Raw genomic sequence first — 26,506 nt, 5'->3', positions numbered from 1 at the left:
ACTGCTTAAGATACTGTAGCATAGCATTTTTGGCTGAATGGCAAGAGAGGGGGGGAAGTTTGCTAAGGCAATTTGTACTGCACTTAACTAATCTGATCATAAGATAGCACATAGCTTTGTCTGGAAGATAATGAAAGCAGGTGTAAGAAGTAGAGAAGTTCTTATTCTACTTATTTCTAGAGAGGAAATAACAGGTTACTGGAAATGGGGGGGGGGGGAGAGAGAAGTACAGAAGTTCTTGTTCTACTCTTATTTCCAGAGAGGAAATAACAGGTTACTGGAAGAGGTGGGGCAGAGAATTGAGACGTCCTTAGCCAATATGCATTTTGGTTGGAACTATGAATGCTGAGATTCTGCTTAAACATAAGAGTTTAAATTTGTAGTATGCAATTGAAATTTTATTTTCAGAGAGAGTCCAGCAACATTGTCTTTCATATGCCCTTCTACCATTTTTTCCATTTCTTTCCTTTCCACAGAAAATTCACAAGGAGGGGAAGAAAAATTAGAGGTATTTACAGCATACAATAAATATGAGATACCAATCTGATATTGACATTTGTTGCACCTTCTCTACAGAGCCTATCTTAGACTCTTTTCCAATTTTACCCCTTTTCTAAGTCCTTATGATCAGTATTCCAGGCACCCAAATGTGTCATTAATATTGATTTACAACAAGAGACTTGGTAAAAAGTAAAAGTCATTGCATCTCTACAACATGTTAGGTTAAGATGATCCTTTTCCTCAATGACTTTAATGTTGGCAGATGGATATCAATCCATCTGAAAATAAACCCTGATGATTTGGCTTTTCTTCCTTCCATCTCTTTCCCTTTAATTACAAGCATTTAATGGATTCACAGCATCAAGGTGACCTAGTCAAGGCTTTACATGCCCCACCACTGAAAATTCCCTATAATCAAAAGAGCAGATTTTATATTTGTAATTAGGCGGGCAACAGAGTTAGAATGGGACATTTAGTCTATTGAGTCATCCCTCTTGCCACACTACTTAGTATACATAACTGCATTATAGTTGTAACAAAATCCAAATCTTTTAAACCTCTTTTTCAAAAGTTTAGCGTGTCCTTGCAAAATCCCTTAAAAAGCAGTCTGAACATTTTGAACTTATGCTCTTCTGCTGTATTATTATATCCGCAATTCTAAGATTCTGTTTTGTTTTGTTCCTTAACCAAATTGCTAGTTGCAAAAATTCTCCATCCCAATTTAAATAATTATCCAAATAATGAATGATTCAAGCTAGCATGTAGTTACATCCACAGATGACTCATCATTTATGATGAACTTCAATGTTATATTTGAACTAGAAAATATACACCAACCAAACCCAGTTTTGAAATCACAATTCTGGCTTGGCATTCAAATTGGATAATTTATACAAATCACATAAGCTGAATTGCAAAATATACTCACAGTAGATCAGTAGATTTATGGCCAAAGGAAGAGACAGAAAAGGGATCAATTCAACTCATATTTCTTTTTTTGTATCTCTTGACAGTGAGATTGACGACATATAAAATGAATAAATAAATATGCACCCAACAATTATTCAGAGAATTGTCAAACTACAGTCAGTGCAGGTAGTCCTCGACTTACAACAGTTCATTTAGTGACTTATAAAGTAACTTATGATGGTTTTTCACGCTTACAACTATTTCAGCATCCCCTTGGTCACATAATCAAAATTAAAATGCTTGGCAACTGACCTGTATTTATGATGAGTGCAGTGTCCTGGTGTCATGTGATCCTTTTTTGTGACTTTCTGACAAGGAAAATCCATGGTGAAAATAGATTCACTTAACAAACATGTTACTAACTTAGCAACTGTAGTGATTCACTTAACTGTGGAAATAAAGGTTGCAAAATGGGGCAAAACTCAATTAAATATCTTGCTCAGCAATATACATTTTGGGCTCAGTTGTGGCTGTAAGCCGAGTATTACCTATAATCACTGTTCTGTTTCACAAAATGGATTCGAGATCCAGAATTCAGAGTATCCTTTCTACATGCAATATTCATACACTCTGCTAAATAAAATAAAAAACTTGAATCGAAGTACATTTTGTTGAGACATGCCTTGCTCCTTGTTAGGCAAATTATGTACAATAAGGAAAACCTGGTATAGGGTGTGATTAGTCAGAGATAGCTGGCTTTGTATACATAAATCAGAAGGCAAGCTTACATGTCTGGCATCTCTTTGAAGTGTATAAAAATAACACGATGTTTAGTTCTTTTTTTTCCTTTTGAAAGGACTCAGGGCATAATTCTACTGAAATTTACATTCCTATGAATAATCATGAAATGAAATGAAATTATTTCATTAAGTCTACTTGCATGGTTTAACATTAAGATCCTGTGAAGTATACATGCCTAAAACACCGTGGACCAGGTGAGTACAAATGTTTGGAGAGCCAACAGGGCATTTGATAACATTTCTTGACATCACAACTGTGTTGTGTTCTGTGATCTATTTTAATCAAAACACACCCTGAGCTTTGGAAATATGCAATATTAAATCCCTTACTGCAATTTAAATTTCTGCTATAAGTTTATTTACATTACCTCAATCTTTAGAAAGATCCATGTTTGGTTGTAAGTTACTTTGCTGACAGTTTTTCCATGATCAGAGTGAGCAAACCTCTGGTGATTGGCAGCAAAGACTACATACCGAGGGAGGCCAAGGTTTTATGATGCCTCCTGGGTTAAGCAAAATATGTTTGGGCAGTGGGGGGGGGGGGGTATTTCTTTACAACATTTATATAGTTGCCTGCCTTATACCAAACTGTGGGCAGCTCCCAATCAAAAATTAAAACAATATCAGTAATAAAACAATAAAACAATATGAAAACTGTGGAAACCATAAACATTAAAAAAAAAGCCTGGCACCAAGTTAAACTTATGCTTATCCCAACACTTGGGGAAAAGCCAAATCTTCAGGGTTTTTTTGGAGGGCTACTGCATTTCAAGGGGCGAGGTGTGCCATAGGGTGAGCCTCCCAAGGAAAAGGCACATTTACTAGCTCCTAGGTGAAAAGGGACAGGACTAAGAGCATGCCCATAATCTGGCAGAATGGATAGAAGTTCTTCTAAAAAGTCTGTTCCCCAAATAACTATATGGTTCTGTGCCATATAGGACTTTAAAGGTAATAATAAGCACTTTGAATTGTATATAAAAGGAAACTGGAAGCCAGTGCAGCTCATCAGTGGTGGATTTCAATTTTGTTTACTACTGGTTCGCTTGTGCACATGTGCATGCTTTCCCAGAAATGTCTGGATAGGTAGGCGGAGCCTCTCACTGTCAACACTACCGGTTCACCCAACCCAGGCCAAACGGGAAGCAACCCACTACTGCAGCTTATGCAACAGAAGTTTCAGATAGGTAAATCTAGGGACATCTATAAAGGTGCATGCCACTGCATTCTGGACCAGTTGTAGCTTCCAAGAGGTCTTCAAGGGCAGCTCCATCTACAGCATATTGCACTAATCCATATGGGAGGTGACGAAGGCATGAGTGACTGTGAGCAAGACTTCTCAGTCCAAGAAATGCACAAGTAGCACACTAGATGAATCTGTGCAAAGGCCCTCCTAGCCACAGTTGCCAGATACTCCCTGGGCAGGAACCATGACTGTGATGGTGAACCTATGGTCACATGAGCCATCACCCCAGTTCAGCTCTGCTGCACGTGTGCACGCACCTTCTGCCTACCCACTGATCATCGGGTCTCTGCAACGCATGCGGGGGGGCACGCACATACATAGACACGCCAATATTGCATGGCTTTTCCCTCCCAACCTTGAAGCCAGTCCAGAAGAATATAATTATCGATGCTATTAAAATCTGGAAGGTCCAGAATTTTTTAATTTATTAAATTTACATGCCATTCATCTCACTGTCAAGCAACTCTGAGCAGCTTACAACATCATAAAAGCAAAAGTACAAAACATTAAAACATTAAATACTAAAATTAAGAGAGAGATGTTGGAAAGCAGAATAAAAAAGAGTGAGGGCGGGATCTTCTTCCTAGTCAACTAACCACCTCCAGCATGGAATTCCTCTATCAGGGACCCAGGCCAATCAGAAGAGACAGGTTTTGAGGCTGTTTTGAAAGATCACGAGGGTGAGGGTGGATCTCAACCCAAGGGGCATGAAGTTTCAGAGGGGGTGGAGCCACAGAAGAAAACGCCCTTCTCCTGGACCCCAATTACTGGAATTCCTTGACTAAAAGGGGTCCTCAGCATGGATCCATACTATAAAGCAGGGATCCCCAACCCACAGTCCATGGACCAGCAACTGGGCTGCACAAACAAGCAAAGCCCCATCCGTGGGATGCAGGCAGCACATGAAACCAACATCTCCCCTGGTCTGCGGAAAAACCTTTCTCCACAGAACTGTTCTCTGGTGCCCAAAAGGTTGGGGGTGATTGCCCTAAAGGGCTTTAAAGGTGATAACCAATACTTGAATTGGACCTGGAAACAAAACAGCAACATCCCCCCCCCCCCAAAAAAAATAGGGTAGTTTTCTTTTTCCTTATAAGATGGAAATCCTTGTTTCAGGTATTGTTCTGAGTAGTTGTCATCCCTGAAGTATTGACATCCGTTGAATAAAGCACAGGGAAACACAAGTTTCCTTAGATTTTCTACTATACCAAAGGCCACACAACAGTATACGAATCTTTATCAAACATAATCATAAGCATCAGGGGCTTTACAACTTTAAAACCAAAGATTACTCTGGAAGTTTTACTGATGCAGAGTTCCTCTGAAGAGGCTTTTTGAAAACAATGTAACTTGTTACTTAGGAGACAGTAGTGCCTCTCAGGACAGGATGATCCAAGGTTTTTAAATATTTAAATTTTGGATGCTTTTTATAAAAGGGTTTTTCACTTTGATACCCAACCTTACTACCTTCATCAAGCTTAAGTACTGGTATGTTAAGTGTCTTCAGTCAATTCTTTTTAAACAGTTTATACTGAGATGGTTCAATTATATATTTAATATTTTAGGACTACAGGAGAGCATCACCTTCTATGCTTCTGAGGGCAACTAGGAAAGAGGAAGAAATGTTCATAGGAGATGGGTGAAAATGGAATAGAATAACAGAGTTGGAAGAGACCTTGGAGGTCTTCTAGTACAACCCCCTGCTTAGGCAGGAAATTCTACACCACCCCAGATAAATGGTTAACCAATCTCTTCTTTAAAACTTCCAGTGTTGGATCATTTGCAACTTCTGGAGGCAAGTTATTCCACTGATTAATTGTTCTAAATGTCAGGAAATTTTTCCTTAGTTCTAGGTTGCTTCTCTCCTTGATTAGTTTCTATCAATTGCTTCTTGTCCTACCCTCAGGTGCTTTGGAGAATAGTTTGACTCCCTCTTCTTTGTCGCAACCCCTGAGATATTGGAACACTGCTATCATGTCACCCCTAGTCCTTCTTTTCATAAGTAGTAGAATAAGACTAAAAGAATAAGACCATTATGAATTATTCTTTAAGAGTACACACCCCAAACAATCATCACCACCCCATTTTAAGGCCCTGCAGGTGGATTCAGACTTTAAAAGAATCCAACCCATTATCTGCCAAACCCATCAACACTCTACAACATCGATTGTATAATAATGTTATACACCTTTGCCTCTGGGAAAATATAGCTTCTACATGTTGAGTTTTTCTAACTTCATTGACACACACAATGCATTAAATTGTTATGATTTTGAACAGCCAAATTAATTATTTTAACCAGTTTAACATTAACCAGTTATCATTTGCTTAAGGGAATCACTCTACCTGTATTTAATGCTAATTAGATGACCAAGGTCTCATGTGTGCCACTACATCTGGCACAAAGGTCTGCATTAGGAAGATGTATGGGTTAATTGCCATGTAAAAAATGAATCAGTCTTCTCCAACCTGGACTGTCCTTGAGGTTAGTCCCAGAATATGAAACTGGTTAGCAACAAATTCTGGAGACTGTCAACCAATGTACTGGAGTAAACCAGACCAGAATAAGAAGTATCAGCTGAACATTTTGTTCCTTAATGTTAAAATATAAACCCAATGGAAATGGAATTTAGTCTCAATGCATTATTAAATATTTGAGACTAAATTCCAATATGTATTAACTGGAAATTGAAGCTGATCCATGTTGGATAGGTTTGCTTTTTAAAAAGACCATAAAAAGGCATATAGGGTGGAAGGGAAATAAATGGAAATTCCTCTTAATAACTGCAGATAATTTAGTGTGTCATGCAGATCACCTTCTATTAAGCTATGTTTTGCTTCATAGTTTACCAAATAAGGCACAGCTTTTGATTCACAAGCCATAAACTATGAATAACAAGGCACACCATTTAATTCATCAACATGCTAAGTTGATCCAAATAACCAAATCATGCTAAGTTTAGCAAAAGGTATAAGCATAACAATATCTTTTATCAGGGCAATCTAGAAGAGAGTTTATGTAAACAATAAAGGAACACTAGTGAATCAAACTATTTTCAAACTTATCACTGTGTATTCTTACAAATAGCAAATTTATGAACAAGGAAGTACAGTAGTTAGACAGTCGGTAGTCCAGCACCTTGTTATTCTTAGCTGATCTCAAAAAATTAAGCAAGACATACATTGATGGGGGATCACCAGAAAAATCTCAGAACTGTATGCCAGACTGCGAAGTTAAAAAAATAAATCCTGGCAGAATGAACAGAACAGAATAGAATAACAAAATTGGAAAGAAACTTGGAGGTCTTCTAGTCCAGACCCTTGCACAAGCAGAAGACCCTACACCATTTCAGACAAATGGTTGTCAAATCTCTTCTTAAAAGTCTCCAGTGAGAGATTTCCCATAAAGTATGAAAGCAAACCTTTCCATTGGTTAATTGTTCTTGTTATCAGAAAATTTCCCTTTATTTCTAGGTTGCTTCTCTCCTTGATTAGTTTCCATCCATTGCTTTCTGTTTTGACTTGCTCAATAGATTGATTCTTCTTTATGGTAGCCCCTCAAATATTGGAACACTGTTATCATGTGGCCCCCTAGTCCTTCATTTCACTAGACTACACATACCTAATTCCTGCATCTGTTCTTCATATGTTTTAGCCTCCAGCTGCCTAATCATTTTTGTTGCTCTTCTCTACACTTTTTCCAGAGTCTTTTTTATATTGTGGTAACCAAAATCGGATGCCATATTCCAAGTGTCATCTAATCAAGGCATTATAAAGCAGCAATTAACATTTCACATGATCTTGATTCTATCTTAGAATTTTATTGGCTCTTTTGATAGGTGCAACATACTGCTGGCTCATATTAAAGTGATTGTCCACTAGGACTCCAAGATCCCTCTCATAGTTACTGCTATTGAGTCAGGTTCCACCTATTCTATACCTATACATTTGATTTGTCTTATCTAAGCGTAAAACCTTACTTTTCCCACCATTAATTTCATTTTGTTAGATAGGGCCCAGTTTTCAAGTCTGTTGAGAGCCGTCTGGAAGTTGAGCCTACCTTCTGGGGTGTGGGCTATTCCTGCCAACTTAGTGTCATCTGCAAATTTGCTGAGTTCCCATTCTTTTTCTTCTAAATCATTTATGAAGATATTGAAGAATACTGTGCCAAAGACAGAACCTTGGGTGTTTCCCCCTGCTTACTTCCCTCCATGTAGATGTAGTTCCATTAAGGACTACACATTGAGTGTGATTTGTCAGACAGTTACAAATCCATCTGTTGGTGATGTTGTCATCCCACATTTTTCTAACTTGCCAAGAAGTAGGCTGTGGTCTACTTTGTCAAATGCCTCACTAAAATCCAAACATATGTCCGCAGAATTTTGCTGGCCCATTAATTTAGTCACTTTGTCAAATGGTAAGCTGCTACCATAGTATTGCCATAAAATTCTACATAGGTACGTGCACAAAGTTGCCAGGAGTGGAACACAACTATAGAAATACATTACCTAGTAAACAGATATGTATAATTCCTCCATAATTCTATGTAATTAACAATTCACCTCCCCCACTTGCCCCCTTATTGCTATAGTACAATTTTTATCTACGGCAGCATCTTTAAATTGCACAGAAAAACTGCTTTGGGTAACATCCAGAACAAAGGACAGGCTAGGTCTGAAATAGGGATAGCCACTGCTTTGTTTTTCTCTTGGGATCCATCTTGCTTTTATGAACTAAACCAAGTAAGTAGGCATAGTTTTCTAAGTTGTTTCCAAAAGCATTTAATTGGGCATTAAAGGATGAATTAATATGCATCAACACTTGATTTTTTTCCCAAATGTCAACTGAATTAGTTTATTTCTAAACAATGGATAATGACCAAATTGGAAGCTTATAGGTAGTAATAAATCGTATAAGCAGAGTGTGTTAGAAAAATAATATTGCCCAGGAGATTAAAGAAAATTTATTTTCAGATTGTAGAAGATGGAACCTCAACACCAAAACCTCTGTTAAGTCTTCAATGGCAGAAAATCTCAAAACAATACATTTTCCAAAGCATCTTAGCTCCTCTCTCCCCACCTCTCTCTCCCTCTCCTTCTCTCCCTGTGTGTGTTTTTGTGTGTGTGTGTATGTGTGTTGTTGCATTCATTTTCAGATGAGGCTTTGGCTCCAGAGATGTCAGTTCCAAATTCCTCATACAATTTATTCTGCAGAAACTCCAATGCAAACAATTCATCAGGTTTTATTTGAGAACTGCAGCTTAACTGAATGACCAAGTTCACATATAAAGTATGGGAAAGCATAACTCAAGAATATGACTGGGCTATGTCTTTAACTTTAGTCTGACTTTCTTATTTTCCATATTTGTGAATGTCCAAACTAGTCCACATTCAGAGCAGTTTCTTTGTATGAAAACATAGTGTCCTGGCAGTTTACCACTTTGTTAGCATCTCCTGTTGAGTATTTATGAAAACCAGATTTCATATGGATTTGTATTATTATGTCTGCCACATCCCTAAGGCCAAATCCTTCATTTTCTTCCTGCTTTCTCTTGAAACAGGCCAGGTGGATGAATCTGTTGCTGCCTTACAGATTAAGCTTCCAATGCATAAATAATGGAAGTATGAATGAGAAGCAGTTTTATGTAGTGGTTAAAGCAACAGGCTAGAAATCGGGTGATCTAGTCCTGCCTTAGGCACAAAGCCAACTGGTAACCAGTCACTTTTTTTCTACCCTAAGAAACAGTCAATGGCAAACCACTTCTGAAAAACCTTGCCAAGAAAACTGCAGGCAGTCTCTGAGAATCTGGCATGATTGAAAAGAAGGGAGGGGAAGTATGAATAGGAGCAAAGAGTAGTTTAATAATCTAAGTAGAAAACCACATAAATGCAGGTAACATTTATTAAGGCTCAAAACATCAATAATAATGATTTTAGTTCTGATGCTATTGGATGACAGACTGGGCAATTGTTGCAATTTAAATGCATAATCACTCAGTAATATTCCTGTAAAACAAATATGAAAATAGGATATAAACAATTTCTCTATCACAATCCTTTAAATTAGACAAAATGGTTGTACACATTGCTCCTCCTGTAAAGTTGCTCTGGTTCTGAATAGGCATCATGAAAAATAAGTGCAAAATCAGATTTGGCCCCACAGTTTTCAGCTGCTGATCCTTAAACATTGCATACAGTAGATGTAGTTGAAAAATACCAAGCCTGCTGTTATAAGGTAGCATCAATGATACCTGCTCACTCTTCAAAAAAACAAGACTCATTGTAGTTATCTAGACCAAGTAGAAAGCTACATTTTTATTTATTACCATTTTCATATTCTACTACTTATTTGTTAGATCTCCTGTAACAAGCATGGGTTTACAAAAAGATTTTGTTGAAATGGAAGAACAGAATACAGCAAAAAGAAGGGAACACCTCAGTATCAGATGGATTTCAGCTTTACATATATAGCTGCTGCTCAGAAGCACCACTCAGATTATTGGAACATATGTATGAAAGGCTGGAATTTTGGGGGATGTCATAACACATGTTTTATTATCATGATTTATTAATTAGTCAGTATATAGGCTTTTTTGAATAACTTATTGCTGCCTTGGCAAATTTGGGAAAGGATTTCCCCCCCTGCACTTGTTAAAAGATTCTTGGTTAGTATTCTGCAACTTATTTTGCATGGATGCAGACTATCAAATCCTTACATAACCAGTCTTTCTCTACTTCTCAAAATTATAGAGCCATTTGGACATGCTTGCTGTAACTAAGGAAATGTGGTCCCAACATTTATGGAGAATACCAGAAGCATATAGTAAGGAAAAATTGTAATTTCAAATGGTAGAATACCCCTATTCTAGTTATAGCTTTTAAACATCTATTCCACTGTTTCTTAGAAGACCTTGGTTATTCAGATAATGATAGAGGCGAGATTTTAAATATGCATTTTACTTTTTTTATTCATCAATGTATATTTCAAGATTAATCCTGTTTGTCAAACTTACAAGATGTCAGGATAATTTGCTCACTCTTTACATGACATCCATCACCACCTAGGAAATGAGGACTTAAGTTTAAACTTTTTGATTTTCAACTATCACCATCTTCAGTCTCCCCATCATTGTCCCAAACTTCCTCCCCAAAAGGTTAATATGATCACTATTCTAAATAATATTAATTTGCATGTACTGTATGATAAATGACTGTTCCAAGCATAATGAACTGGAATAAACAGTAGGAAGTATTTTTCATTAAAAGAGACTGTTGGGAATGTTTTTAAAATGAGAGTGAAGTATTTAAAAAAAATCAGTGTTCCAGCTAAAATGGATCTGCAAAATTTCACAGTAATGTCATTCTTGCCCTCTACTGAAAACTGATATAACAAAGAAGATGTTTTTACCTGCAAGACTGTTGCCCAAATGCACCCCAAGTTCCTTCCCCTCTCCCAAAGGTATCCATCAAGTTTCTACAGGATGGAATTTTGCATGCTGTTTTTACATAAATCTGGCCACAGCTTTAATGGAATTTGAAACCAAAGAGCTTTAATAAATAAATATTATGATAAGAATATGAAAGCAATGTACACACTGAAGCTAATTGGAATCAAAATCTAAGCATTTCTTTCTAAACTAAAATCATAAAACTTTACAAGAAGCTAGGTCCTTTTTAGTGGGCTTGCAAAGAAAAAGAAATAAAACCAAAACACCCTTTGCACATTTCTATTGTAAAAAAAAGATTCTAAAGTGTTTAAAAGGCTACTGCTAAAGAAGTAGCAAATAATCTTAAAACTCTCACCACTTTATAAAAAAACAGTACAAACTATAAAGCTAAAAGATTTTCCTTTAACACATTTTGTATCCTACACTGTCCACTTTGTATCATTAAGATATGACATGTTACTGTTTTAGGAAGTGTAAGTATCTAAACAAATTGTTTGGATTTGCATGTCTGATTTTAAATAAAAACCAGCCATGCTGTTTCAAGATAAATTAAGTTAAAATACATACTTTTGCCAAGAATCTTTGCCTCTAACATCTGAAGTTGCATTACATGTGAACTCTTACCTCACAAAAACATTCCCTCAAGTTTTATGCCCCATCTTAATCTTAAAAGTAATTGTTTCTAAAAGTACTATCAACTTTGTAAAAAAAGTAGGGATCCGAGCAGAGATTGCAAATAACAATACTCTGATTTCTAGCTGGGAAGGAAAACATACACATACACACACACACACACACACACACACACAAAATAACTATTCATTTTCCCTCTTTATGTTTAAAAGCAATTCGAAGAATAGATTTCTTTAAAAACAACAAGTCTTTGAAAGATGAAACCGAAAGGTTTGCATTCAACAGTTAAAAGATACATATTTTTTGCCGGGCACCAGGTTTACTAATCTCAGGGACAAAATCCAACATTTAAAAAGTAGAGGAATAGTTCCGCGCCTATGTGCGCTCTCGCTGGCGCATACATAAGAGAAATACGAGTGTCCGTCTCCAGATAGGAAGGGGGTCGGGCGCAGGGTTGAGATTCGCCTTACCTTGACTAGCTTTAGCCACTGTGTTGCCAAAGGAGAGAATCAGGCACAATCCAAGGATCTCCAGGGCCCCCATTCCAGCCGATACGTTTGGGCAGAAGGTTGGTGCCAAGAACCGGGAAGTTTTCTCTGATGCTTTGAAGGCGCAACACAGATTTCAACAGACAAAAAAAAAATCCCACAAAACAAAGGAAACGGGTTTTTCCCCGTTGGTGTATGAAAGCGGCTACTGGAGAAAGGATGGCCAAATTGCTCGAGGTTTCGTCCCGTTTCCTCTGATGCTACTAGCACAGGAAGGGAGGGAGGAAAACCCGCGGGATCTTTTGAGCGGACCTGATCGCCTTCCTTTCAGCTGCCTCTTTTATTCAAAGTTGTAGTTTTTGTTTAGAGCGGCAGATTTTCTCTCTCTCCTTTTTTAAGGGCCGTGGTCCAATGCTGAAGACCTGTGAAGGTCCATCCAAGCAACGCCCTTTTTTTTCTTCTCTCTCTTTCTTTTCTATTTGCCTTTGCTTCGCCTGCTCCCTTCTTCACTCCCTCCCACCCGTCCGGGCTCTGTTCAGCTCTGCCTGCAGGAATTTACAGTCTGCCACTGGGGGAGTAGGGCCAGTAGCCATGGAGACCGCTTCCCTGGGAGCAAGGAGGTCAGGCAAGAGACCATGTGCAATCAATGGATCAATGCAAAACTCCGAGCGAGTTCCAGACCCAACAGCCCCTTTGCCGGGCGAGGAGGAAAGGGGAGGGGCATGAGAAAGGGGATTGTGTTCGGAAAGAGTATTAAGAAGGAAGGGGGGAGAAAGAGAGGGGGGAGAGAGAGAGAGAGAAGCGAGAGAAAGCAGCTTGCAGATACCGTGACCTGTAGCACTTTAAAAAAAAAACTTTTCGGTGCTTGGTCTGAAGGCAAAGAGACGCACTCGCAGGAGCAAAGCAACTGCAGATCAAAGGGCTTTCTCTCTCCCACTGTTGGCGGAGGGGGATGGGGGAAAGAAAGAAACGAGGTGGGGAAGGGAAACCCCTCTCTAAATCACCGAGGGTTTTTACAGCGTTGTACCAACCTCGTCTCGAATGAGCCACTGAGGATTTTTTCCTATCATTCCCCCGGATTTCTATTCCCTGGCTGTCTGGTGAAGAGCAGGTCTCCGTTGTCAAAATAAATCATAAATCAAACGCGCTCTGGGGAAGTTTAAATAGGAAGTAAAATTCTCGGGTCTTTTCACGCGCTGGGCTTAGTGAAGGCTTGAGAGGGTCTCTGAAGCATGAGCAGAATGCCCAAGACGCCCCTCGCCTAGCATAGCTCGGACTGGGCTGCTAAGAGGAGCGTTAAGAAAATGCGGAAATGTCAGAAAAATCCGGCGAAATTACATTTCAGCAGATATCACAGCCTACATCTTTTGGTATTCATTCTGTTACTCTTCTTTCAGTCGACAGGCTGCTGCTCCTGCCTTCCTGTTATTGGCAAGCAGAAATGGCAAACAGATAGGTTTCCCTCCTCTCCCCTATTTTTTGCTTCTTGTGTTCTTAGTTTTAGGGGTGATGACTTACACTGTTTTGATTTAGTTTTTCTACCTGGTAATTGCTCACTTGAGGCAAGGTTACAATTTTGTCCCCAGGTTGCGGATAAAATTTTTGAAGGGAACTTTTCGACTCTAAGGTGGTGGTGGGGGAGTATATTTATACAGTTTGTTTAGAGACAGTTCAAAGTTACGCCACTGAAAAAAAGTGACATGATCATTTTTCACACTTAAGACCATGGCAGCAACTCCATAATCATCTCATCAAAATTTAGACACTTGGCAAGTTGGCCACTGACTCGTATTTATGATAATTGCATAGTGTCCTATGGTCATGTGATCACCTTTTGAAACTTTCTGGCAAGCAAAGTCAATGGGAAAGCCAGATTCACTTGTTACTAATTTAATTGCAATGATTCACTTAACAATTGTGGTAAGAAAGGTCATAAAATAGGGACAATTTGCTTAACAACCATCTTGCTTAGCAACAAATTTTGGGCTCAGTTGTGTTCTTACGTTGAGAACTCTGTAGAATCTCCCTTTGTTTGAATGGGACAGGGCAGAATCTGGCGAAATAATTAGAAATACACAAACATAGGTTTTGAGTATAGACAATGCCCTGATTGTGTATCATATAACATCTATAACAAGCAATAAAGTATGATTTACCATGCTTTTAAAAATCCAGTTGTGTCTTTGTGCTGTGTAATATACACACACATGCATTATAGCTTGCTAACCATGATTTCAGATGTTAAAGTAGGACTACTAAATTTAGACTACAACACTTTTAGAGGAACAGAGTTTTCTGTGCCTCTTTGCTGCCATCTACTGGTCCTCTGGATTGTTACACTCCAGTTCTGGTGGCAATGATAATGATCTGACATGAAATTGGTGTCAACTGCATAAATAGATTTTCTCCAGGAGGATTTGTCCTCAAACTGGTCCTTTGGGTCTTCCAATGGTTCATCCATCATCACTATAATTGTGTCTGTCCACCTTGCTGCTGATTGTACAGGTAATCCTTAACTTACAATCACCATTGGGTTAGAAAATTTGTTGTGAATAGGCATAGTTCTTAACTGAGATGTCACATGATCTCAATTTGCAACTTTCCCTGCTCACTTCCTGATTGTCTTTGTTTGTCCCCCCAGCTTGGAAGGCTACAATTTTAACCACATGACTGCAGGACTCTGCAAGGATTATGAACATGAGCCAATTCCTGAGTGCCTGAATTGTCAATCACATGACTGATGGTATCACAGTCATAACTTTGAGTATAGGTTGTAAGTTTTTTTCAGTACTACTGCAACTTCAAACCAACATTAAACAAATAGTCTTAACTCAAGAGTACTTTCTCTTTTTTTCTCAGCCTCAAAAGAATTAAGTCTTCACATAATGTGTACAAAATATAATTACTTTGAATCTGGTAATGTGTTGACTCAAGTGGAAACTCTGAATTTACTTTGTCTTATGACCAATTTTTAAAATCTGACTTCAAATCAGATCTATCAAATATGCTAGCTCTTATTAAATGTGGAAAGTGCAAATTAGAGTTTCTAGAGGTACCATTTAGATATGGAAATAGTTTTATCTATGATTACCCAGGGTATAAGAAAGGCAGTATATATTTTCTCCATAAGACTTGTACTGTATTAAAACATCTAATTTTGATGTTGAAGTTTGAGGTTTATTGGATTTATATGTCGTCCTTCTCCCAAGGGCTCAGGGCGGCGTACAACATAAAAGAAAACACATATTACAAAAATTAAAAGGGACATTAAATAAATTATCCAAAAAAACCCCAATTGATATTTACAATAAAAATTTAAAAATTAAATTAAAATTAACAACCAAATTAATCCTATATTTTATTCTATTCAGGCCAGGCCAGTTTGCTGGAAAAGCCCACTTTTTAGGGTACGTCAGAAGGACCAGAGGTTGGGGATTATGCGAAGCTCCGGGGGCAACTCATTCCAGAGGGAAGGCGCTCCCACAGAGATGGCTCTCCCCCTGGGGGTCGCTAGCCGACACGGGCTGACAGCATCCTGAGGAGGCCAACTCTGTGAGATCGCACTGGACGGTGGGAGGCTACTGGTGGCAGTAGGTGGTCTCGCAGATACCCTGGGCCTAAGCCATTTAAAGGTCATAATTAGTACCTTGAATCGCACCCGGAAGACAATCAGCAACCAGTACAGGCCGCCTAAAAGGGGTGTAACATGGGAGCACCTAGGTACCCCATGATAACCCACATGACCACATTCTGGACCAGCTGAAGCCTCCGGGTGCTCTTCAAGGGCAGCCCCAAGTAGAGAGTGTTTCAGTAGTCCAGGCGAGAAAGGACGAGGGCATGAGTGACTGTGCACACAGCATCCCGATCCAGAAAGGGATGTGACTGACCATATCAGGCGAACCTGGTAAAAGGCCCCCCTGGTCACAGCCGTCAGGTGTTCTTCTAAACTAAGCCGCGTATTCAGGAGGACTCCCAGATTGCAGGCCCTCTTTGAGGGGGGTAAAGTTTCTCCCCCTATCATCAAAGATGGAACAAGATGCACAAATCAGGATGACGGAAACTACAGCCACTCAGTCTTGGAAGGATTGAGCTTGAGCCTGTTCCTCCCCATCCAGATCTGCACAGCCTCCAGGCATCAGGACATCACGTCGAGGGCATCATTTGAGTGGTTTGGGGTAGAGATGAAAAGTTGGGTATCATCAGCATATTGATGATACCATACCCCAAAACCATGGATGATCTCGCCCAGTGGTTTCATATATATGTTGAATAGGAGGGGTAAGAGAACCGAGCCCTGGGGCACCCCACAAGTGACACGCCTTGGGGTCGATCCCTGTCCTCCAGTCAACATGAACTGCGACCGATCCAACAGGTAGGAGAACCACTGCAAAACGGTGCCCCCCACTCCCAACCCCCCGAGTCATCGCAGTAGGATACCATGGTCGATGGTATGGAAAGCTGCCGAGAGATCTAATAGGACCAGGACAGAGGAGCAACCCCTGTCCCGGGCCAGCCAAAGATCATCAACCAACACAACCAATGCCGTCTCCATGCTGTACTCAGGCCAGAATCCTGACTGAAACGGATCCAGGTAGGCAGCTTCATCCAGGTTCTGGGGAAGCTGACATGCTACCACACCCTCGACAACCTTTGGAGGTTGGAGACCGGGCGATAGTTGGCTAAAGAAACTGGGTCCAGGGAAGGCTTCTTAAGGAGGGGCCTCACCACCGCCTCCTTCAAGGCGGTGGGAAAGAACCCCTCTCTCAATGAAGCATTGGTAATCGCCTGGAGCCAGCCTTGTGTCACCTCCCGGGAAGCCGAAACTAACCAAGAGAGACACGGGTCCAGCACACAAGTGGCAGCACTGAGTCTCCCCATAATCCTGTCCATGCCCTTGGGGGTCACAGGGTCAAACTCATCCCAGATAGTCTCCACAAGATTCATCCCCGTCAACTTGCCTGAATCTACCCAGTCAGAGGCTAAGCCTGTCCGAATCTGAGCGATTTTCATTTTAATATTTAATAAATTAATATTTTATTGAATAAGGTAGAAATGGTTATTGTAGAATCAGCTGGAATTTGCATTTGATGCTGTAATAAATCTGATACATTTGGCTTAATTGCTATAACTACCACTATATGATAGCATCTATGTTTTTTAAAAAAAGGATAATTAGAAGTGAAGTTAGCCATGTATCATGTACAATCATATGACTGAATCACCAGATGTCTTGAGATTCCAATTTCCTATTTATTCATTTCTGGAGGATATCAGGCTGGGACAGATTGATATAGAAAGGTAATCCAATCAAAGTGCTATACTAGGTATAGTATGAAGGAGATAAATGGCAGAATAAACCTCCTTTTTAATTATTGTTGGGTTCTATGATACTTTTATTCCTAAGAAAAAGTTTATGTAATTCTCTTTCCTGCATACAAAAACAACATAATTGACTACATTTCTTGGGTGAAAGGAAATTATCATTTACTGTTTCAGGTAGTGAAATATTGTGGGCTGATCCTGTCCATGTCTTGCTTTTTAGACTGCAAAGTTTAGTGGGGAGATTACATTGTTTTCTCCTAGTATTATTTCATAGTTTAATATTGCTTTTTATTGCACAAAGAATTCTGAAAATAACTTAAGGATAGATAAACTTGTGCAATATGTAAGTAGACCTAAATGTGTAAACCCTAATGATATAAAAGAGAACAAATATATGATGTCTCCATAACTCTTCAACAGGCTGCAAGCTATAATTTTCATTCAGGTGGTAAATCCAAAATATATGATGTCAGATAATAGACTCCTGTGTCAGAATGGTCCACAAAGCAATACGTCTCTGCAAAAAGCTAATACATAGTCTTACACAGCATAGTCTTATACATATAAGTATGTTATGGTGTTACTTTCTTACCTATTAATATCATTATAGATTTACCAGTATATACCAATTTCCATATAAGTCTCCGTTGATCTGTAGTGGTTCATCAATACAGTGATACACTATTAAATTGTGAGATATACTGAATGATGACATCAGATCCAATTCCATTTTTCTCAAGCGCCCTTACCTTGTTGAAGGATTAGTACTCAATTTCTAATTTCTTTATAAAAAACAAATTTCCTATTTAACTCTCCCAGCTGTATTAAAAAAAAATGCCAGCACTTACCAGCAATCTGATACAACATGCGCAGTTCACCTGTGATGATCTGTTACACTGAAAAAAAATCTAAAATGTTTCTTCAGACTTGCGCACATACTACATTTGATAGGGAAAGTTTTATTCTAAGATGTGTTCTTCCCCAAATGTTGGCTTTTTGCAAAATAGTGAAAGCCTTCCTCTTTCCATCCTGTCTGATTTATGATGTAGTCATTCTTCTGCCTTTTTCAATAGCCTATTTTATATTTATAAATTATATTTATATTTATTATAGCCTAATTGTTTAATAGCCTATTTTATCTTACTGTTTTCCTCTTCATTTTGCTATTTAAACTAAGCTTTTTAAAATTATATTGTATTTTTCAAGATGGAAGATTGGGGTACATAGTTTTAGTAGAAACTGCAAACAAATCAACACACAGCATGGTATATAAAATTGAGACAAGGAATTCTACAAAGCCATACTTCTGGGAAAATACAGTATTTAAAAGTGACATGTTCCTTATTCAGCACAATATAACAAAGAGGCTTATCAATAGCTTTGAGGGGTTGTGTTTCACAGTTATCAGAACTGATGTCCTGCTGCTGAGTTAAATAGGACCAGCTGTTTAATCAGATAGCATAAGGATGTGCTGCAGGAACCTATAAGACAAACCAGACTACAGATCGATTATATAGATTTTCTTGCCACTATAATCCACATGAAATTAGAATCTTGACCTCAGCAAGTTGAAAATCATGTGCTGATTAACTCAAGATGCAGCTTTAAACTCCCAGCTCACTTTAGTTCTTTAGAATCAGTAGTAAGGCAGGAAGAATCAATAGCAGGAAGAATCAATAGCAGGAAGAATGGGTGTTGTAAGATCCGAGAGATGTGGAAAAACAAAGTAGGATGGAGACAGAAATAGCAGCAGAAAAACAAAAGTTTTTAGAAACAGAATAAGAATATCCCTAGAAGAGTGGGAGAGATTATTTATATAATGTAAACTTATACAAATCAATTGCCTTCAACTTTACTGGATCATCTCAATTGCAAATTGTTTTAATACTAACATTAATATATGCAGAGACTTGTATTTGAATCCTGCCACTGGTTAGAATATCCTCTTATTCACTACTTGATAGTTTACCTTGTAGAAAAAAGAAAGAAAGGGTGATCCTACCTCAGATATGGAACTTTCACATTTATGTTTGGGGCTAAATTAGTGGTGGGTTTCAAAAATTTTTAGAACCTCTTCTGTAGGTGTGGCCTGCTTTGTGGGAGTGGCTTACCAGCCATGTGACTGAGTGGGAATGGCTTGGCAGTCATGTGACTGGGTGGCCATGGCTAACTTGTAAAATGTGGTGAAACTCACTTAACAATGCTTTTGCTTAGCAACCAAAATGTTGGCTCAGAAACTCTGGCATTTGAAGCACTCAAGTCTTAAAGCTGTCAAATTACAATACCCTTGCACCCCTAACCTTTTAGAAAAAAAACCCCAGGGGTGTTCAAACTTGGCAGCTTTAAGACTTGTGGACTTCAACTCCCAGAATTCCACCTCTCGCTCTTCATCTTGATGATGTGCGGACGGGCGGGGGGAAGGAGCTGGAACCGGTTCTAAATGGCACTGTAGATTTGTGGAACCTCTTCTATAGAAGAGGTTAGAACTGGCAGGAACCTACCCCTGACTGGAGGCCAATATATAAATGTTTGAGAATCAAAGTCAAATAAACCTAAGGATTAGACATATTTTATAGTTTAGTTTAGTTTAGTTTAGTTTAGTTTAGTTTAGCTTAGTTTAGTTTAGTTTAGTTTAGTTTAGTTTAGTTTAGTTTAGTTTATTGGTCTTGTATGCCACCCACTCCCGAAGGACTCCGGGCGGCTAACAATAAACAGGGGAAGGGGATAAATAGACAAAACAACAATTTAAAATACACAACATTCATAGTTACCGTGGGGCTGGATACTTCGACAGCCCCCCGGCCTGCCGGAGCAGCCAAGACTTAGTGGCTTTGCGGAAGGCCGGGAGAGTAGTAAGGGTCCGGATCTCCACGGGGAGCTCGTTCCAGAGGGCTGGAGCTGCAACAGAGAAGGCTCTCCCCCGGGGGGTCGCCAGTCGACATTGGCTGGCAGATGGAATCCGGAGAAGGCCTAGTCTGTGCGATCTGATCGGTCTATGGGAGGTAATTGGCAGGAGGCAGTCTCTCAGGTACCCAGGTCAAATGCCTTGTAGGGCTTTATAAGTAACGACTAGCACCTTGAAGCGAGTCCGGAGACCAATAGGTAGCCAGTGCAGCTCGCGGAGGATAGGTGTAACGTGGGTGTACCTGGGTGCACCCACAATCGCTCGCGCACCTGCGTTCTGGACTAACTGGAGTCTTTGGACACTCTTCAAGGGCAGCCCCATGTAGAGCGTGTTACAGTAATCCAGTCTTGAGGTCACGAGGGCGTGAGTGACTATCTGAAGGGCCTCCCGATCCAGGTAGAGTCACAATTGGTGCACCAGGCGAACCTGGGAAAAGATCCCCCTGGTCACAGCCGACAAATGGTGTTCTAAAGTCAGCTGCGGATCCAGGAGGACTCCCAAATTGTGAACCCTCTCTGAGGGGAGTATAATTTCACCCCCCCCAGCCTGAGAGATGGAGTACTTGGCCAATCTTTGGGAGGGAACATCAATAGCCACTCGGTCTTGTCAGGATTGAGTGCAAGCTTGTTCATACCCATCCAGACCCTGACAGCCTCCAGGCACTGGCACATCACTTCTACCGCTTCACTGAGTTGGCACAGGGTGGACAGATACAACTGCATAACGTCCGCATACTGATGGTATTTAATCCCATGCCGGCGTATGATCTCACCCAGCGGCTTCATGTAGATGTTAAATAGGAGGGGGGACAGGACCGAACCCTGCGGCACCCCATAATTGAGGGGCCTTGGGGTCGACCTCTGCCCTCCGACCAACACTGACTGCGACCTGTCCAAGAGGTAGGTGGAGAACCACCGAAGGATGGTGCCTCCCACTCCCACCTCCCGCAACCGTCGCAGAAGGATACCATGGTCGATGGTATCGAAGGCCACTGAGAGGTCAAGGAGCACAAGGATAGAGGGGTGGCCCCTATCCCTGGCTTGCCAGAGATCATCAATCAGCGTGACCAAAGCAGTTTCCATGCTGTAACCAGGCCTGAAATCCGACTGAAAGGAATCCAGATAATCGGTTTCATCCAAGGACCGTCGGAATTAAGAGGCCACCACTTTCTCAACAACCTTCCCTACAAAGGGGAGGTTGGAGACTGGACGATAGTTGCTCAAAATGGCTGGGTCCAGAGAAGGTTTCTTCAGGAGGGGTCTCACCACCGCATCCTTTAGGAGGAGCGGGAAAATTCCCTCCCGAAGAGAGGTGTTAACTATCATCTGGATCCAGCCGCGTGTCACCTCCCTGCTGGTCGAGACCAGCCAGGAGGGGCACGGGTCCAGTATACAAGTGGAGGCACTCACCGCTCCCATGGCCTTGTCCACTTCCTCAGGAGAGACAAGTTGAAACTCGATCCATGAAATACGCTCAAGACCTTCCCCCGGTACCTAGGCTGGTACCGTGCAATTGGAATCCAGCTCTGTCCGAATCCAAGCGACTTTATCCGTTAAATATTGAACAGCTCTACCTCAGCTCTACCTTGTAAAGGGTCATCCGCATCCCTCCCTTTCAAGAGGGAGCGGGTTATTCTAAACAAGGCGGCTGGGCGCGATTCAGCGGATGCAATAAGGGCGGCAAAATGTGCACATTTCGCCGCCCGTATTGCCACGAGATAGGCTCTGATAAAGAGTCTCATCAGTGCTCGGTCTGACTCAGATTTACTGGCCCTCCAGTGGTGCTCTAGGCGTCTCTTTTGGTGCTTCATCTCCCGGAGTTCCTCGGTGAACCAAGGGGCCCTCCTGGATCCGCTGCCTCGGAGAGGTCGCAAAGGCGCAATCCGGTTTAGAGCCCCCGCCGCCGCTGTATTCCAGGCAGCGACTAAGGACTCCACCGGATTATGGACGAGAGTGTCAGGTATTTCTCCAAGCGCCGTCTGAAATCCCATAGGGTCCATCAGGCACCTGGGGCGGAACCACCTAATTGGTTCCACCTCTCTACAGTGGGGGATTGGTTTCCGAAAGTCAAGCCTCAGTAGGAAGTGATCAGACCATGACAAGGGCAAGGTCTTAATGCCCTTCAACTCTAGATCACATCTCCACTGCTCCGAGAGGAATACGAGGTCAAGTGTGTGACCCGCTGAATGAGTCGAACCCCGAATTACTTGGGTCAAGTCCATGGCTGTCATGGAAACCATGAACTCCTGTGCCCCGTCAGAGCGTTCACCGAGTGTAGGCAGGTTGAAATCCCCCAGCACCATAAGCCTGGGGAACTCTACCGCCAACTTGGCTACTGACTCGAGGAGCGAGGGGAAGGCTGTTGCAATGCTGTTGGGAGGTAGGTACGTTAGCAACAAACCCACTTGACCTCCAAGATCCAACTTCATCAACAGGGACTCACACCCGACAAGCTCTGGAGCAGGGATCCTACGAGGAACTAAAGACCTTCGGACGATGACAGCCACTCCCCCACCCCTTCCCTGGGGTCACAGCTGATGAAGCACCTGAAAACCTTCTGGGCACATTTCAGTGAGGGGGACTCCTCCCTCCGGGCCCAGCCAGGTATCAATAATACATGCCAGGTCTGCCCCCTCGTCTAAATTAAGTCCCGGACGAGGGGAGCTTTGTGAACCACAGACCTGGCATTTAGCAACAGCAGCCTGAGACCAGGGCCCTGACAGTTCTCGCCATCTGGCCCTGGAGTGGAACTAGCAGGGCCGGAAGGAGGGATCTCTGTGACGTAGCGAACCCTCCTTCCCCGGTAATGGCTAGCCCTGAAGTTCCCGTTGTACCTGCCTCTCCCCATAGTGACCGGGCTGCACTGCAAAGAGACCCTGATCGAGTAGAGCCAGGGGGGTTGGGGGGATGGTCGCAAAAGACGCCAAGTAAAATCCGCCGCCCCCTTCTGTCCAAAGCCACCATCCAGCGTCGCGTGAATCGGCCACCCCACTCCCCAATGCTGATAATAAACTGGTGCAAATCCACAGGCTCCTTCCAGTCTTGTAAAAATAGGAAGCCGGAATAAGACCGGCAGGGTCGCCGCAAACCGTTGAGGTGATGCTGGGGAGGCACCTGGGGGGGCCGTAACAGCGACAACGAAGCCTGCCGATCGATCCCCTTTGGAGCCATCTGGGCCAGATGCCCCCTCCCTGGCACGATAGTCTCCTGTTCAGTCCAGTCCAGAGTGGCTCTGTTGGGTCTCCTGACCAGGAAATAGAGTTGCAAGGCGCCGGCATCATTAACACTGCCGGGAGTGGCATCGCCAGCATGAAGCTGCCATCTTCGCTGCTCGGTCGAAGAAACCAGCGAAGCAACCGCATAGGCTGGGAGCCAGCCGAGAATGGCGACTCCCCAGCTGATCCCCTGCCCGAGTCCCCTGGGTCATACTCTACCATTAGGGCCCCTTTCTGGAAGACTCGCAGCTGAAACCGGTGGTGTTTTTCAGCATTCCTTCTGCCTGTCTCATCGGAGCAAGAAGCGACCGACCATTCCGCAGCTCGCACATGCGCACTGTGCGATGTAGAAGCATAGACCAGAACCTTTCTCTGGGTATTTTGTAACAATATGGAACCTTTCCAAATGCAATTCTAATAATATTCCTATCTAGCATTCTAAAATTAGTTGTCTGTAACTTGTCCTAACTCAGTTGATTATTTAACTGTGCTGCAGGGGATAGAACAGAGGCGGCATGCAACATAACTATGTTAGGGATCCTTGCTTAAGGCCTTTTGGCTTTGGTGCCTTAGCTGAGAAATCCCATTCCTAATCAAAGCTTGCTTTATTATATTATATGCACCAGGTTTTATTTCCTCTGGGTTCTTTTACTTATCATGTAATAGCATCTTTTTAGCTTCACATTTAACAATGCACTGGAATTTTACTAAAGGATTGGGAATCATCCTGTTACCCTTGAGTTACCTTTAATAAAGAATGGCACATCAATAAATAAAATGTTCTATTTATTCCTCTAGCAGCAACATTTTGGGATTTGAGATGTCTAGGTATAAACTCTGAACAGATTAACAGTGTCTGACACTAGAATAAATAGGGAGGCCCTCAGCTATGGTAGGATTATGTTTTACATTTTGAGGTATATAAAACAGTAAATGTGGCAAATTTAGAATGGGAATAGAAAGAGGAAATCCTGTGTGTCCATTAAATCCAGAATTATTCAAATACAACATGTTTACCTAAAAGAGCACTTTCTCCTGTATTTTACTATCCAGACCTTAAGATCTTCAAATGAGGCCTCCTCCAGGTGCCCCTTCCAAAGGGGGTTAGATGGCTCTCTATAGCCTTTTCTGTGGAGACACCACATTTATTGAAGGCCCTCTCCAGAGAGGTTCAATTGGCACTCACATTAGCATCGTTTTTGTACCAGGAGAAGTTAATTGAAGTTTAATTTTGTATTTAGTTTGATTTTATTGGACATGTTTTAACTCAAATTGTTTTTATCCTTTTTGTGTATTATAAACTATTGAGACTTTCAGCTGTTAGAAAGTTTATATTTATTAGATAAGTATTGATTTGAGTTGAGTGGGCTGAACATTTTAATGCAACATTTTAATGCAAGAATATGCATCTATTCTATAATTTGACAAATTCTAGTAAGTCTAGCTCATTTCCTGTCATGGTTTCCTGCCACTGTAAGGAGAAGATACTACACTATTTTATTAGAGAGGTATTTGTCTGAATTGCTCTATCAAAAATGTTTTCTTACTATTTAGAAAGATATTTTAATCGATACATTTACTTAATTTTGGTTCAGGAGCTATTATGCATACCCTGATATTGTAAGCTAAGAAATAATTCATGACAGAGGGGTGGATCTCTGTAGTCTGACTTCCTCAATGTGCATTATCTTAAAATAGTTCCCCCTCCTTCTCCTGGAAAACTTTTCTGTATTTGCAGATACTACTTTGACCACCCAATTCTTCCAGGAAAACTTTCCCAGAAACATCATAGTGTGGTTTAAATGCTGGGGAAAATTAAGTGACATTTCTCACAACAGATGGGCTGCTGCAAAAAAGATGTTTGGATCCCAGCAACAATTGAGCAACTATTCCCTGCAGTTTCAGCACAGCCATACTCCATAACTTGAGTGTCTCTCCAAGATTCACAAGATGATATACTGTAATCTTCCTATTTCACAGGAGCTTCTACCAATAGGCAATCATCTCAGTAGACTTTATCAAAATGCTTTTGAGGTTAGAGTTGTTGATGGACAACAAGTATATGAACATACCAGAATATCTATAAAGGAAACAGTTTTGATTTTTCTACATTGCCGTTTGTTCTATAAATATACTGCAAAAAAAATGCATGACTGTCAGGATATTTTTTATTATATAGCATTACCCCTTCTTGTTCATCACACAGGGCAATATCAATATTAAGCACTAATCTAGCATTACCACTGCATCATCTGAAATGAATATGTAGTCTAGATGTCATCATCATATTGATGAGATCCAACTCCAAAAGTCCTAATCCCTAAATTCAGCAACTTCACATAGACATTGCATTTTGTTTTAATGAACAGTCATTTACTTACATTGTAAGTAAGTCAAAACAGTAAGAGGTATAAAAAAATAGTCAGAGGTAGTTTTATGTATGTATGTATGTATGTACGTATGTATGTATGTATGCGTGCCTCAACTTTGATTATACTTTTTTTTAAAACATGGCAATAAATTTACCAACCATCTCTTTCATGGGTTTTGTCATCTATTCTATAAAATGGAAGCAGATAAAACAATGAGAGTCAGAATATGTGTTTATGACTAAACATTTATCCAATACCAGTTTTCAACAATGTGAAGAATCTTGTGGGATTTCCTCATTCGACCTTCAGTTAAAAACCTCAATTATAACACTCTCTTACAGCAACTTTCTCCATATGGATTTTTTCTCTTAGGATACATGGTCCATTTCTAATCTGTAGTCTGGTTTCCTTTAGAGATATTATGTTGTAGCCACCAGAATGCCTGTTGGTATTTTCTATTAAAAAAAACATATTGGCAATGCACATTTGTTTGTGTTCTGAGAATAGTTGCTGTTCTTATTCTTAATCCTCTTTCCTATGTGTCACCAAGAACACAAGAAGTTGGTGCCTTAAAATAGTGGCAACTCATGCTACAGACCAGCCAAAACTCTTGAGTAGTGGATGGCAATGATAGTTATTTCTTCCTGTGCAATCAGCACCTTTCAGGAAAGG

The 26,506-nt window shown here is 40.8% G+C and overlaps 1 protein-coding gene across 1 annotated transcript in view; it reads right to left on the bottom strand.

Annotated features, from left to right (window-relative positions):
• SCUBE3 (signal peptide, CUB domain and EGF like domain containing 3) overlaps nt 1–12,521 on the bottom strand; it is a 120,519-nt gene extending 107,998 nt beyond the window's left edge. The window contains exon 1 of the mRNA XM_032218999.1: nt 12,004–12,521. Within this exon, the coding sequence (XP_032074890.1) occupies nt 12,004–12,076 (73 nt within the window). The 5' untranslated portion in view covers nt 12,077–12,521. The remainder of the gene's footprint in view (nt 1–12,003) is intronic.
• Nucleotides 12,522–26,506: the final 13,985 nt, after the last annotated feature.

The sequence above is a fragment of the Thamnophis elegans genome, chromosome 5 (genome assembly GCF_009769535.1).
Source record: "Thamnophis elegans isolate rThaEle1 chromosome 5, rThaEle1.pri, whole genome shotgun sequence".
Classification (NCBI taxonomy): Eukaryota; Metazoa; Chordata; class Lepidosauria; order Squamata; family Colubridae; genus Thamnophis; species Thamnophis elegans.
The sequence above is the reverse complement of the archived record's forward strand: the minus strand, read 5'-3'. Positions and strand labels throughout refer to the sequence as shown.